The 16845-nt window shown below is 43.1% G+C and overlaps 1 protein-coding gene across 4 annotated transcripts in view; it reads right to left on the bottom strand.

The window, feature by feature from the left end:
* Positions 1-16845, bottom strand: part of thada (THADA armadillo repeat containing) — a 124181-nt gene that overhangs the window by 38761 nt on the left and 68575 nt on the right. For all 4 annotated transcript variants that reach the window (XR_015719927.1, XM_087850381.1, XM_087850380.1 and 1 more), the window contains exons 30-31: positions 6914-7017; positions 4082-4164 (exon numbers count right to left, since the gene is read on the bottom strand). Coding sequence is in view for 3 of the 4 variants with exons in the window: in XM_087850381.1 (XP_087706507.1) it covers positions 4082-4164; positions 6914-7017 (187 nt within the window). In the remaining variant the exon portion in view is untranslated. The remainder of the gene's footprint in view (positions 1-4081; positions 4165-6913; positions 7018-16845) is intronic.

The raw sequence follows: 16845 nt of genomic DNA, 5'->3' as shown, positions 1-16845 counted from the left end.
TCCTGTTAGTGTCCGGCTTCCACTCTCCTCTCTCTCTCCTGCTAAAGCTTTCAGTTTATTTTACTGGCAAGGCTGGAAAGCAAAGAAACAGCAGGCTGGCTGAGGTGGAGATGAAGCAATGGACAGAGGGGTTTTTTATGAGTCAGCACAGATCAAAGAGCTGGAGCAGAGAAATGTGTGCACACGCATGAACAAAGAGCTGTGTTCAGAGCTGAGAGGAATTGGCTGGTAAATGCAAAGTTCCTACTTAATGCAGGGAGCCAGTTAAAAGAGGGGAGGGGGAAAAAAGTAATATTGAAAAAGGGGATTGTTCACCTTCTTTTCCTCTGGTGCCAGGCGCTCTTAAGAGCCTGCTGCTTTCAAATGAACTTCCAAAACCTGTGGCTTTTTAAATCTGATTCAAGTGAGAAGTGCAATTACACAAGAGGAACAGGGGAAGTGATTAGAGGTGAGGAGCAGGAACAAAAAAGAAGGAGAAATAAAAAAGCTACCACCAGAGCGGGTGAAACCAAAGACAGACTTATGATAATAATCGAGGCATTAGAGGTGTGTAAGCTCGAGGCTGCTTATTTAGTTATGTAAGGAGGAGAGCCAAGTCAGGCCAATCTACAGGCTTGTTTGGAGAAATCCTCGGTATTTCCACTGTCAAGACCAACATGTGCTCAGCACATGGCCCACTGAAAACATCGGTGCCCTCCTCCCCTTTCCCTCTTTCCTCTCTGTACAGCGCTCCTCCATAAACTGGGTCACAGGCGCAACCCCACCATCTGTCACACATCGCTCGCCTTCGGTTTCACATTCCTCCAGCGTGGAGACCCCGCAGGTCTGCGTGCGTGCGCACATGACCGCACAAGCGTGCACACGCACGCACCAGGAGGCTTCTCTGAACTACCCGATACACGAAGCAGACTCCTGTCAACAATAAGTCTAAATGGAGAGCGCAGTGGTGCACAGCCTCGCCGACAAAAGTTGCACGGTTGTCCGTTCAGATGATGAAAGCTCCGACGTCAAATTCGAAGCAAATGGACTGAACGCAGCTGCTGCTTGCTGAGCTGGTGAAATGCCGGGCAACGCCGTGACGAGCAGCAAAACTCAAATATCCATCACTCTGTTCGACTAGAATACACAGAACCCAGAAAAGATCTTTTAACAAAGAGATTTTACTTTAGTCAGCAAGAACGTTTAAATAAAAGGAAGCTACAGAGGAAAGTTTAGGAAATTTGGTGGACAGGTGGAGCATGAGCGAGTGGGCAAATAGGAACACCAGATGTAGGTCGCTTCATTTCAAGTTGTCAAAGTGGGGATTTTATCTTCTGGCTCCAATTTTTAGTGTTTTTAAGGAAAGCTGGAATGTTTTAAACAGCACAGCAACATTTATGGCCCGTTAGCTAACATGACAGTGATGTAACAGTCCTGGATCTGTACTCTCGAGCACAGCACCTGACTTCTGCTCTGATTTTAGGTTAGTTATAGTTTATTTATTTATATCGCACATTTAATTACAACAGGAGCGTTGACTGAAGTGCTGTACAGGAATACAACATACCTAATAAAATAACTTAAGTATTGATAGCAAACACCAAATATGAATTAACAAATAACTCTCATGGTGTATTAAAAGTCAGTAAATAAAAATGTGTTTTAAGATAAGATTTAAAAAGATTGGCAGTAGGAGCCTGTCTGATGTATAGGGGTAAATTACTCCACAGCTTAGGCGCTACGACTGCAAACGCCCGATCGGTGAGGTGAGAGGACATTAAAGAGAAATGATGTTCAACACTTTAACAGAGGGTAGGATTTTTGGTTTTGTACAATTTTAGAGTGAATAAAAGGAAAAGAGGCTCTTGTAAAATTCATTTCAGCTCTAAGATAACTCCTACAGAAGCGTCAGGACTATGTCCTGTTCACAGTCCTCTTTAGGGTGCCTAAAGAACACCACTTTATTAGGTTCTTGGTATTATGCTGAACCCACCGTTGTCTTGAGAACTGCCTGAATACTTTGTGTTGTCAATTCAACACATCCAGGATACCAATCTCCTCTTCCACCCCATCCCAAACGTGCTCTATTGACAGTAGAGGCCGTCTGAGTGCAGTGAATTCACTGAAATCTTAAAGAAACCAGTTTGAGATGATCTGAGGTTTATGATATGTTGCGTTATCCTGGTGGAAGCAGGAAGATGGATACACTGTGCTCATAAAGAGATGAACATGTTGAGCAACAAAACTCAGATAGTGACTTTTAAATGACGCTCAGTTGGTGTTGAGGGGTCCAGAGTGTGAAGCACCAGCAGCCCGAACTAATGATACAAGGCAGGACGGATCCATGATTTCATGCTGTTTACACAAAATGCTGACCCTACAAACCAAATACTGCACCAGAAATGGACTCGGACCAGGTTTTTTCAAATCTTCTCATGTTTGGTGAACTCATGCTTCAAGGCTGTTTTGCACTTAGAGATGTTCTTCTGCATACTTTGGCTGCTGACATACTGCATCTGTGTATGTTTCTCCAGCTGCACACAAAAAGGCAGAGGATCATTAATATGGCCCCAAAAAATCACTGGACATCCTCTTCCCTCCCTGAAGGACCTGTACAGCACTCGCTGTCTCAGGAGGCCACGGGCCTGCACACACCCAGGACACCGGGTGTTTAAGCTCCTGAGAGTCAGGCTGCTGAGGTCGTGGACAAACACACTGAAGAACAACTTTTACAACAGCCCTAATCAATGCTAACAGCTCACCTGATTAGCTACCTCCTTGGACTTTTGGGGGGCAATAACAATAATAATAATGTGCAATAAACACTCATTCTTGTATTTATTTATTAAGACATTCCTTTTTTTGCTCATACCTTTCTTGCACTTTTAAAAAACCCACTTTAAGTTACTGTGTTGTGTTTAGTTGTGCGTAGTATTGATGTGGGACACTTTTGTTGTACTATTACCGTATTTTCCGCACTATGAGACTCACTTAAAAAACTTTTTTAAAAATCGACAGTCCGCCTTATGTATGAATTCTGGTTGTGCTACTGACCTCGAATCGATTTTATGCAGTACACGGCGCTCAAAAATCTGTCAAAAAATGTTTTAGTACGACTTTGGTAAGATACAAAGCTGCACCACCTGATGGATTGTCAGAGCATTACGGCTGCCGTAGTCAGGAGCCTCGCGGAGTGATCCGGGTCCAAAACTCCGTCTTCTTCAGGTCCCAAAGTCAAACGAACACTGCGGCATCACTGAGAGTTAAAAACTGTCTAAATGATTTTATCTTTAATAAAATGAGCAGCGCTGCTGCTTTACCAGGTGTAACAATTATGTTTAACATCCAGGCATCCATGAAAACAGGATTTATTAAATTTAAGTTAGAAGTTAGCTCGCTAATTTCCACCTAAACATGATATACCATTTTCTGACTGGCTAGCTGGTATATAATGATGTGCTACGTTATCACTAGCAACACAGCTATGCTAGCATAACATAAACACAGTAAAGCTGGAGGATGAATGCGAATGTTTGTTTTGCTTAATGCGCCTTATGGTCCGAAAAATACGGTATATTAGGTATGAGTGTGCACTGACAATAAAAAGTGGCTATTGTTGCCTTCATATCATGTCAAAGCAGTGTGCTCCTTCTCCTTTGACCTCAGAAATCAACAAGGCATTTTCATCCAGAGAACTTTCTCTGTAACGATGCCTGTGTGAGGAAATCAGCCGCTCTGTCCCCAACAACCATGCCATAACCAAAGTCACTTTGATCTCCTTTCTTCCCAATTCTGATGCTCAGTTTGAACTTCTGTCTTAACCACATCTACTATTTTTGGTGTCATTTTTACAAGTTCAGTAACAAACACCTAAACCATCCTGATCCAGACTGGATCAAAGTGGATGATTAAAATACAGCTTTTTGGCTTCGACGATCAATCTAATCAGCTTGTGTTTTACACTTGGACAAACCTTTTCATGTGTGTCACCACGTGGTTGTGGGTAGTGTGCAGGACTTGCATTTGTGTCACGCTCTGCATATTTCTGCAGGTCTTCATTAAAACTCCGGTGAAAAGTAGTGATCCCACAATTACTACTCACCTTCCAGAATGCTGATCTCAGGCCCACACAGGCACACCAACACATCCACAAAGGCTCCTCTGGTCACCACACAACTGTTCTGTCTGAAAAGAGAGAAACACGAGGCCGTCTTTGATCCAGCACAGAAAATTGACTGAAATCGGTTGAACCTCAAAACCCGTAGAATCATTTGGACACGTTGGGGGAAAAACAGAGTTTGTGTTTAAGAGCTGTTAATAATGAAGGATCTCTTTTATCAAGTAGGCTGCCGAAATGTTCCTAAACTGCTTATCGATTCAAAGAGATAACACTGCAGCCTCCAGTCACTGATCATCTGTTTCCCATTAAGATCACAGACAAAGATTTTCTTCACGAACCGGCTGATGCCTCACCACAAACTGTTGAATTAAGGCAATGGGCATGGCCAACTCGGTGCATTTATTGCTTCTGAGAACATTCGTGATCTCTGCTGTAACTGAGTGTGGGCTCTGTGGCTCCTGCCGCTTTTGCACAGCACTGTACGACCTTCTAACCAGGAGGTAGATAAAATCCATTTAAATACCTTTTTCCCAGCCATATCCAGTCTGCTCCCTACACAAATGTATGCAGCACAAAGTGTTTACATTCACTCAGTAGGGTGTCAAGCTTCAAGCTTTCAATTTAGTTGAGCAAATTAACAAACCTGCCAACATAAATATAACATATAAAGTCACAAAACGCCATAAAACTCAAACATAAGCTAAAGACAAAACACACCCTGGACCTACAGTTCAACAGTCAAACAAGCGAAACATCTAAAAATTCACCAGATAAAATAAATCCGAGCAAAGGAAACAATCAGCTGAAATGACCACACGGTTGAGTAAACACCTCTCTGAGAGAGGCTTCAAAAAGTGAACATTAGAAACAGCCCTACATGATTTTTGTGTTGCACTGCAACAGCGCGAGTTAGGTGTTCCTAATAAACTGGAAACTTCATACACTGTAAACATCTGAAAGCAGTGGCAGCTTCGTCACATTGGTCACATCCACGGCCTTAATAATCGGGACCCGTCTTATCTGAAAGACCTTATAGTACCATATGCCCAACACAGCACTTCACTATCAGACTGCTCGCTTACTTGTTGATCGGTAACAAGTAAGGTCCTGAACGCCTCCTGGGTGAGGCGTTCAGGACCTGTAAACCTGGGATGAGCCCCTGGAGCTGTCTTTGGAGTGCGGAGGTGGCCGGGGAGAGTGAAGCCTGCGTTTCTCTGCTTGTACTGCTGCCCAAGGATGGCAATAACAGATGGAGGCATGGATGGTGTTTGTTTTTCCTGCAAGTCCTGAGTGTCAGTGCAGGTCAACACAAGAAGGAAAACAAAAAAAACCCAAAGCTGTTCATCAGCTAATCAGCAAAACATTTCATCTTTCCACAGAACGATACATAAACTACTTAATTGTACTGACAAAGAAACAGTTACTGTTATTAGTGGGTCAGTAGCTCATGGGATCAGACACTGAATGATTTGTGTTCTTATTTTTGATGAATCCTGATGGCTGAGAATAGGCCAGAATCATATGAGTTGCCCCCAGCTCTGTCATCCTAGACGGGACTTATTTACTGAATGTCACAGGAGTTTTCACACAAAGGCTTCAAAACACGAACGACTTGGTGTTATTTCCTTTTTATTCCTGCCCTGCACATTAGTGAAGTAACGCTCTCGCTGCTGTCATATTATTTGTAAACGTCGACATTCTGTATCGCCCTGTGTGGCCGCTGCAAAGTGTGTGCGTTCTATCAAGATTGTGACCAGAGCGCTGCAAGAGGCCGCAAGTGTGTGTGCGAGAGAAAACAACAGAGACAGTGTGCGAGCTTGACGTCATGTTTTCATCACTCAGATATTAATAACGCGTACATGCCCCCACATCAGCCGCCTGCGCGCTTAATACACGCACGATACTCGAGGTGGAGCACGGTTAGAGTGTGTGTATGAGAGAGGAGCGACTGTTGGTTAACTAATGACAGATTCTGGCAGCGATGAGTCCTGTGAATGTGAGCTAACATCATCAAACACGCTGTAAGAAGTTGAATCGTTAGATCACGATCCAAACTACACACTGGAAGGTCCTAACAGGCTGACGCCGGCCCTTCACGTCGCCAGAGTCATCGCTGCAGCGCGGACACCCTCGCGGAGCCAGAAAAAGTCCAAAATGACACAACACAAGGATCGGTGTGAGGCCAAAACCCAACACTGACTCAGACCAGACGAACAATGCATTCCATCCTTTTTGGAAGGCGGCTGCCTCAAATTAGTGGTGATCTGGATGAGTTTGGGAGGTTTTCTTTTCCCAAAAACAAAGATACTCTGACCTGTGATGTCCTTAGATCTGGGCGCCGGGAGCGAGCAAACGAGCAGACTCTGGGTACGCTCTGGTGAGCAAGAATTCACCTTGTCATCTTAATAAAAGCTCATCAGTGTAACCAAGCAGAGCTAGTAGGGCTAGTGTTGCTAACCCAGTGGCGCTGTGTTATCTGCTGTAGGGCCTGAGCACAGGAGACCTAAACCTGACCTCAGACAGAAGAGGAGGAGTTGGTGGGGGGAGGGTGGCAGGTAACTGTGCCCCAACTTGAGGCCTGGACTTTTAGCAGGTAGAGGGAAAAGGGGGGGGGGGGGGGGGGGGGGGGGGGGGCTGCATGCAGATGGGTCAGCAGGCGGTCTCTTTGAAATGGAAGCCGGGGCAGGACATGAAGCGGACAGGGCCGGGGAGGGGATGTACGGTGAGACAAGGAGCTATTCTTCTGGCGAGGGAGCTGGAAGAGAGGGATGGATGCTTATCTGTGTGTTTGTGTGTGGGCGTGTTTAGGATTACCGAGAAGCGAGCCACATGCGCTGACAGAGAGCTTCACCGATGTCGCTTCCTGCTGGCAGGGGTCTGTGTGAGTCAGTCTGGTAGGAGCGCAAGAGAAACAGCACCTGCAGACCGACACGTGCACAAATTGAAAAAGACAGAATGGATATTTATTACACAGGAGTCAGAGTCACAGAGAATCATCTACAAGCCCTACAGAAACAGACTAAACTCCACTCATCTTTACATCTTGGCAGAGTGATACATACACATACATGTTACTGATACTCTGTTGTTCGAGTGTTTTTTTCCCTCTTTTTCAACCACATTGTGTGGCAGAGATCTAATAAAAGGAGAGTCTGATGCATGTAGAGAGTAACTACTGAATCACAAGCTACAGTGTGTAAGTGTAGATAAAAGATGGACTCTTGTAGGACGTGTTATCAGTGAAATGAATTGTGGTTTGTCTTAGGCTCTAAAGGGTAAGCCACACAATGACATCACACCTTAAGGGATAGTGTAACATGTTTGGGTTTGCACTCAGTCTAAATAGGTTCATTATGAAATGAAGCATCAAACCACGACTGATGGGGATTTTCTACTGTTGGCTATATGACTGCATTTGGTAACAGGGTGAGCTCCTAAATGTTGGACTAAAGGGTGAGAAAACACTGTGCGGTGAATGAAAACCAGGATGACTCCTCTATAAATGATGTACATCATTTATAACAACTTATATCATTTATGTAGATCTTTTTTTTTTAGCTATAAGGTTGCGAATCGTCAGTAATTACAAGACAAATACAAATTCCCTAGAGGAATTAAATTTACTTTGACACCAACCACGTCTGTACTACAGCACAAATACTCCTTTTTGTCTGGAATTTAATGGTTTTTATGGTGCATTTACAAACCAATCAAAAAAAGAAATCGAACATGGGAAATTATTTTTAGACGGGCTTTCTGTCTTGTTTTATTTATTACACTGAGCCAAACAGCCCGGGACATGAACATGTTAATCCCACACAGCAACTCCACCAACCACTAGTTGCTCAACCTAAATGACAAGAAGATGGTCAGAGTTGTCCCTTTTGATGTTCCCTCTTCTCCAGTAAATATTCAAAGCACACTTTGAAAGGTCAACACGCTGCTTGCTCCAAAGGAGCATCTTTCCATCCTGGCGTGTGACCTCTGGTCTCTGGACAGGAAAGCAAGAAGTTTCCCGATGAAGATTAAATCATTCTTTTCACTTTGGCCGATTTGCCAATGAGAGACTGAGCCAGTCTGCAGCAGGTGGACTGGTGGTTGGGAGTATTCAGAGGCCAGGACACAGGCTGGCTGGCTGGTTGGGGTGTGTATTCTGGGCCTTGGTAAGTATACTCTTTAAGCTGGGGCCATGGCCACAGACCAGTAGGAAGCCATTCATTACGCTATGCAGGGAAGGCAACGTGGGGAAAACCAGGGCGACCACGTAGCACCAAGCCTGGCCGCTGAGTTCTGGCCTGCCCCATCTCATCTCCTGCAGTCTCCACGCCCAGACAACACCCACTGGCTCACACAAACAACTTCCACACCTCCAGGTCCTTCTTCCTCTCGCTGTCAGCTCTCTCTCAGGGCTTTTCCACCTACGAGAAGCCAGAGCTGGAGCAGATTCCCAAACCAAATATTGAACATTTCCAAGTAATTTTGCTTCCCATTATTTCAAACATAAGAATATGTCTTCATTTTCACTGCCAGTTCCAACAAGCTCGCCAAAGGAAGTCATTCTAAAAGTAACCTATCGCCCTGTTTGCTCACGGCCACGGTGCCGGACTAAAATAATCTTGTTTACCTGCGTGGATGATGAAATGTTGAATCTATTCTGGTGGGGGTTTAAATCTAGAAACTTCATCAAGTGTCTTTTAAAACTTGCTGGTGCACAGCCATACAGGATATTACAAAATAGTTGAGTTCTAAAGAAAGCTTGTGGGTCTGACTTCTAACTCAATGGTGGCCTTGATTAGCTTACTGATATAAGAGCATTTAATCATTTAATCACATTAAGGTTTTATCATTTTTCTGAAAAAAAGAAAAAAAAAGAAAGAAACAGTGCAGATGAAAAAGTACTCCAGAGGGTTTTCGATATGCTTTGTGGTCTGTGCTGTTACTTCCAGTTTAGACAAGCACACGCCTGCTCATTAAAAGTTTGCTTGAGCAGCATCACCGGTTCCAGCACTGGTTCCAGTGTCCAAAGCAGAGAGCTCTGTCTTTTCTCCCTCTCTTTCTGCACTCCACAGTTACACCTCATCCACCGGGTTGGGAAGTCCCTGCATGGGAGGCTCAACCGGCTCAATCCAGCCCGGCACGGAGAAAACCGAAATATTTATAGAATTCCTCCTCCCAAAGACAGAGTGCAGAACTACACCCCATTGTGGGAGGAGATCCCGGGATAGGATCAAGCGTAATTGAATGGGAGACGATAAGACAGCAGCACAGAGACCTTCTGCAGGCTTATTTTTGTTGATCAAATGTCCGATTTCTTCCCCCTTGACTGCCTGAATGTGGATTTCCTGCTTTCTTGCTACTTCTTCCACACTTGTAGGAAAATGATCATATGACTTGTGGTCAAATAAACTGGTTCCGACATGAAAAACAAAAGCAGTACTGTGTATTGTATGATTATAATGTATAAAATGCTTAAAGGAGCTTGCACTATTACATACTGACTTCCAGGAATCTTTTAAAACAACTAGGAGACAAGCGTATGTACTGTATACGTATGTATCAGCTCTTTGAATGCTGCAACAATAAAAAGAGATGAAGAGATGAAGGTTATGACACGCCATGCTGTATAAAACACAGCATGGTGTGTCATAACCTGCATTCTCTCTGAAGACCACTAGATGGCAGGTGCTGTGATTGCAGACCTGTGATCCTATAGAAATGTACAGAATAATGGCTTTGTGTCTTGACCCCTTAAAACACATTCATGCTGAGGTTGTGACTGATGACACGTCATCCAATGAGCAGCCAGTTTCCCAGTCAGACCCATCCTTCCTCCACACATCTGTTTTTTCTGAAACTGAGATGAGGCGATTGTGAAAACGTTTATCTTCGTATATCTAGGTGCATCTTTTATACTGTTAGCGGATACAGCTAGCTGGTTTAGCGCCCACTGTTTATTATTAATGTAGAAAATAAATGTTACTGTAGTTACGCTTGCTCATTAAATATAAGTTAGACTTATGGGTCTCCTTAGGTGGTGAAGCTAAGTTAGCAAGTTAGCTGTGGCTGCATAGATCAGACAATGTTTGGTTCACATTATTAGCTGATAAACTCAGCTAAAACTAAAAAATGGCCGGATACCGAATGAATTCTGGGAGTCTGGATAAATTAGCGGCTAAATCTTAACCACTTAAAACTGGCTTTTGCTATGTGACGGTCTTCTGTGTTAGCAGGCACACTGGAGTTAGCTAACATTAGCCAGAGGAAAGGCAGCTCCAGAGTGGATTTATTCTCAAGCATGCCAATCACATCCTTCAGATTTTCAGAGAAACATACTTCACATTCTTCAGATTAGATGTGACATGTTGTAAGTCCTTCAGAAGTCGCTCCAGACACTATTTGAGGAAATGGTGAGAGTTGGTAACATCGCTGGCAACAAAATACATTAAAAGATGAAAAAAGTATCCAGTGTACGTGCTTCTATTTAAACATGGAGGTTTGCAAACATTGCAAATAATTGGCACAGCGGTCTAGTGGTCGCCTCACAGCCAGGAGGTTTTGGGTTTGCATGTGCCTGTGTGGGTTCTCTCTGGGTACTTAAACTTCCTCCCACAGTCCAAAGGCACACATGTTAGGTTTAGAGGCCATTCTAAAAGATTGGTAGATGTGAACGTTAGTGTGAAGGGTTGCAAGTCTGTCTTTGTTGAGCCCTGATTATACTGATTATACTGCGGACATGGACAGCTGGATACCCAACTGCCAATAAGTCATTCCTGTTATTTGTCTCTTTACTTCACTCCTTGAGGCACATTCATAGTTCGTGCTTTGTAATGTAAATACTCTGCAGACGAGTCTACGTGATCACAAAAAACATGCAGGAATGTGAACACAGACTCTCACGCTCACCGTATGATCGTGAAATTCACATCTCTTCACATCCCAGAAGAGCCGCGGACGCAGAAAGTATAATCGAGGCTTTAGTGCATTTATCCAAAACAGACATATTTATTATATCATATAAAAAGATATTTATCAATGCAGCTGTTTTAGATACTTTACAACCTCATAGTGCAACCACGCGTCCCCCTATAGCTGTGGATTGGAACTTCAGACAAAAAAAATACAAGAAAAACTTGAATTATGAAAATATCAAACCCTCCTTGTATGCCTTGTTCTCTAAGCAGACATTTAACTGTTTGTGTGTGCCTTTTTGTGTGTTGCAACAAGCCTCATTCTGCTTTTGGGTCTGTTAAAAATAGTGGTGGTGGATGTGAGGTCCCTTCAGACTCTGTTATCAGGCTGCCCTGCCGTCCCTCCCACTGCCGCAACCACAGACTGACCACATGTTGTTGCAAGCGCACATGCGCGCACATGCACACAGCAAGTGTAAGCGCAAATAATTGCACAGCAATCCGGGGCTCCGTCCAGTAAAACACATTCACAAAGAAACGCATAAATCGGCGTTCACATAAAAGCAGATAGAGGTTAGGCAGAGTGTGGACGCGCCCAATTAGACAAAAAGAGATCCAATAAAGACGAGCTAAATATAAAAAAAAACAAAAGAAACACACAAACGTTCCCTCGCCCTGCACGGCCGTATTCTTGCACAAACAAAGCTTATAAGTGCACTCCATGTGCATGACTATATCACTGTTAACAGTTATAACAGAGCATCGCAGCTGGCCCCCAGGGAGTTGTTTGTTATTTTATTATGTCCAGAGGTGGGTGTACATACTGGTACTAGCAGCATAGGGGGTGTGCATGTGTGAAGGATTGACACTCAGCTGTCGAATATCCTGCAGTAGTAAAACAGGAGATCCCTGAACAAGAGGCCAGGGGTTAGTTTACTTTGTACATAACAAAAGTAAAGATCAATGATATGAGTGGACAGCAACTAATGACCATAAACATGAGACATTACATTTGTACTTGGGCAAAACTGACCACCTTAAAATGGCTGAATATATATATATATATATATATATATATATATATATATATATATATATATATATATATATATATATATATATATATACAGTATATAAATTTTTAATGGAAACTGTCTGACAATATGGATTGGAAATAAGTGGTAGACAAATCAATTCTGCAGAAGAAAGTCAGGACGTAAACATATGAAGTTTACAGGCATCCAACGCTGGTAGGGAAGTTGTCTCCAAATGTTGGACACAACACTAAGGCAGGACATCACGATATATCATGATGTGAAGACATCAGACTAAACATATTCCTAAATAAGAAGGTTTTGGACAAATATGGTGAAGCTGATTACGATCACATGAAGTCCTTTTGAATATACCCTATTTTCTGCACTATAAGGCGCACTTAAAATCCTTTAATTTTCCTTCAAAATTCGACAGTGCGCCTTATGTATGAATTCTGGTTATGCTTACTGACCGCAAACCGATAGCAGCAACTTCGCTCATGCGCGATTCATTTGCAGTTTTTACGGGTAGGGGTGAATATCTCCTGCTCTGACATCAGCTTGGGGCGACTGCTGCGTGAGGACTACCTGCCGCCTGTGAGTGTTTTCACACAGGCGAGGTGCCGATTGAAGCAACCGCTGATTGTTGAGAGTAAGAGTGATACGTGCTTCCATGTGAAAAAGTCGTCATAAGTCTCCAATAACACCAGAAAAAGTCGCCAGATTTGTCGCTAGTTGCTTTTTAGAAGAAAAAAAGTCGCTAAGGGGGTGTGAAAACTCGCTAAATATAGCGACAAAGTCGCTAAGTTGGCAACACCGCCAAAACTCAGCTTCAGATCCCAAAGTCAAACAAACACTACGGTACACTGAGAGTTAAAAACTGTCTAAATTATTTCACCTTTAATAAAATGATCAGCGTTGCTGCTTTACCAGGTGTAACAATTAAGTTTAACATCCAGGAATCCATGAAAACGGAATTTATTAAATTTAACGGAGTTAGCAGGAAGATAGCTCGCTAGTTTCCACCTAAACATGATATAGCATGTTCTGACTGAGAGATTTCTGAAAAAAATGAAAATGTACAGCTCTGCTATCACTTCCAACACAAATGAAGACAGAAGACTAAACAGCAGTGGCGTTTGTAGGGTTACTGAAGTTGGGCTAGCTGGCATATAATGATGTGCTACGTGATCACAAGCGACATAGCTATGTTAGCATAACAAACAGTGAAGCTGGAGGATGAATGCTGACTTTTTTCCACTCAATAAAAGTTAACGTGAGGGTTCCCGATGGTTAGGGACAAATGCAATCGCATGGCAGGATGCTGTAAACGGATCAAACTTCGGTCAGGAGAACAACTGAGATAATCCATCCACAATATGAGGTTAGTCATTAATGTACTGCAACAACACGGGAACAGAGCAGCTGCGAGATAATTCTACATTAATGGATCAATGGTACGGAAGAGGAGGAAGCAAGAAGAATGGTCAAAGAAGAAGAATCCGGTTCGCCTTATGGTCAGAAAAATACGGTATTCAATAAAAAGTGAATGGTTACAATAATAAATAATGTAACCACATTGCATAACCTAGAATTCATACAGACATCAACCAAAGCCATCCATTGAGACGACTTACTATAGGGGTTGCCAAATGAATAAATCCCTGAGGTATGTTGACACACTGGGACAAAATTAGATACAATAAAATGGGTTCAATATAAACCAACAAGGACATAAACCAAGAGTGGTTTATATCTACCACTGTAAGAAATGTTTTGGGCAGTTGCCCACTTTGCCCGGTTGGAACTGCCACCTGTATGTTGACAAAATAGTGCAAAACGTCTGACACCAATACGAGACACCTGGGATTCCCACTGGACTGGATATATCTGATGGCATTTTAAAAGCAGGCTGACTGGGTGTGCAGGCGCATACATTCTTTCTCTGGTTCAGCCCAGAGGCTTTTCTCAGAAAGCCCAGGCAGATCGCTGGCTAAAGGCAGCAGTCGGCAGGCCAAAAGAAAATTATTTGAAGACAGCAGAGAAGAATGCACTGAGGAAAGCTACACCAACGCAACTGCTGCCAGAGACGAGGCTACAACGATACTCCGAATTCAAGAACCTCCTCAGCCTCTGTTGTGAAAATACACAAAGGATTACATGTGTCGAGTTGGCCCTTCTCAAACCACCACAGGCCGCAGCTTTATATGTCTGGCCAGTACCCGGCGCTGTGGGCCAGGGCTGCTGCTGGCGCGTGTCGAGAGCGGAGTCCAGTGTCGGGTTGGGTTAGTGCCGGTCTGTCCGGTGGGCTTGTTAAGCTTGGTCCAGATTGTATCAACAGAGATTTTGGGCAAGATGGGGTGACTGAAGTGAATCCAGTGGTTTTCAGAGATGTTTGATCACAGGGAAGGGGTCTCACCCAGGCCACGCAGAAGACAGCACTGCCCTAAGTTCAACCAATTAATCAGGCTGACCAAATCCGGATGACGTAGAGAGAATCAGGCCAGGACATTGAAGCCTGCCTCGGATGAGTTCTGACTTCTGAAAATGCCGCGTACAGTGTCGCTGTATATCTAGAACTGCAGTGCAGGCATGAAAATGTCCTATTTCTATCACACTACTTTAATATATTCTGCACAGAACATCTTATAGTCAAATAAGCTTTCCATCTCGAGGGGAAAAAACAAAACAAAAACCCAGATCAGTCTGTGCCACTAAAAGTTTGTAAAAGGTGAAAATACTGTTATAAATTGAGAAATATAGTATGGAAATTTAAGACAAAGGCGACTCTTTCAATTCAGTTTTATCTTATTTATATAGCAACAACAGTCACCTCAAGCTCTTTATGTTGTGAAGTAAAAGTGCCTACTAGGGTTGGGCGATTGGACGAATATATCGACAATCAACGACAGGCTGAGCCCATCGTTGATCGTTTTTACAAGGGCGATTTATTTATTTATTTGCCCATGAGTAAGTTTGCTAATAACAATGGAGCTAATAGAAGCAGTCAACAGAAGGAAAAAAAAAATAGTAGCGCTGTTTTAACAGCACCCTCGTTCATCTGCGAGCACATGCACCCTCCTCAGAGTGCGCCCAAATGCTTGTTGATGGAGCTGCAGAAGCTGGTGATAGCCTAGCATACTCAGCCGGATGGTGGACACGTGCATGCTCATGCAAGTTAGTCATGTTTGGGTACTTTGCTCGCACTATACGTCTGCACAAGCGGCACACCGCTTTCATCTTAAATTGGCAACTTTATAGTTTTTTGGTTTTTTTAGTGCTGTCAGCGTTAACGCACCGTCATGACGACTAACGCGATTAACAATTAACCCACATGGAGCGCAGACTGGGTCAAAATCCCTGAATTGTCTCTGTCAACGCATTTCGGCAGTTTATCCAAAGTTTGTTTATTCTGCGCTCCAGATTAGTTGAGCGCGTAAAATTTTTTAATCACATTAATTGTTATGACTGCGCTGACAGCCCTAATTTTTCTGGGAAATTAGTTTATCCATGTTTGGACTTCTGTGTTGTAAACGTGAAAATCAGTCCGTGCATGATTACACTGCTCCCGCCATCAAAAACTCTGCACATGCGTGAATATATCGCCCATCGTTGATTATTGGACTGATGTCGGTTGGACAATTTTTACATATCGCCCAACCCTAGTGCCTACAATAATATATACAAGATCCCAATATTCAGATGCCACTGTGAGCAAGCACTTGGTGACAGTGGGAAGGAAAAACTCTATTTTAACAGAAAGAAACCTTAAGCAGAACCAGGATCCGCGAAGGCCGGCCTTCAAGGGACGAGCTTCGAGGCTGATCCATTAAGCTAAAATCAAAGTGCCTAAAACCGCAATTTCTCAAGTTGCCTCTGGCTGACTTCAAAAGCAAATCCCGCAGACTCCCATTTTAAAATGTCAGTGAATCCTAATGTTCTGTAAATCCCAGCAGTGACATCACCAATAGGCGCACTGCTGTCTGGATCTGGACCCAGAGGCCGTTCTTTAAGGATCCAGATTTACTAGATTTTGACAGACTGTTCACATTTTATTCTGAGCAACGTTTCTTGTATTTACAGTAGGCCTATTTTGATCTGCAGAGCCTTTGTCTTTACGATATTTAATGCGTTCCTGACTTTACTACTGGAACACACCAACTCACTCCAGAGGAAACTGAATGCGGCTTAAATGTGCGGCAGACCAAACGCATCAGTGTAACTCATCCCATGTGACGCTAATCACCCAATCAAAACCGTGTGTAAAAACTTCATGAGACGAAATGCACAAATCTGAAAGATTTCAGTAAATCAACATTACAGCTCATCGATGTACATGTGAGATGTAGTTTAAGAAAAAGAAGCAACAGGGAAACTCAAACTCTTACATTATTACACATTAACAACTTTATTTGAAGACAACTTCAAAAGTGGACCCTTCAGGTCACTGTGGAAGTGAATAATAACCATTGTTGAAATACTGTTGAATTATACTTTGTTGTATTTGACAGTCAGTTGTTAACTATATACAAACACTGATACAACCTTTAGGCTACTCTTCATAGCAGAGAGCTCTACTGAGGATCTGGGGTGAGATAGTCACTGTTTATTTGGATTTTATGCAAGTCAAGTCAGAGTAGTGGTTAAACTTTCTCTGATTTTTAATGTTCAGTATAAAAGAATTCTTATAATCGTGCAAAAAAAAAAAAAAACTAGCCAAAAAAAGTGTCTGATGGAAACATTTCCTTGTATGAGACTTATTACCGCCTGTGTGAAAGTCAGCAGGGTGGCAGAGCCGGCCTCG

This window comes from Neolamprologus brichardi, chromosome 13 (genome assembly GCF_056152115.1).
Source record: "Neolamprologus brichardi isolate AB-2024 chromosome 13, ASM5615211v1, whole genome shotgun sequence".
NCBI classification, from domain to species: Eukaryota; Metazoa; Chordata; class Actinopteri; order Cichliformes; family Cichlidae; genus Neolamprologus; species Neolamprologus brichardi.
This window is presented reverse-complemented; position numbering and strand designations above follow the sequence as displayed.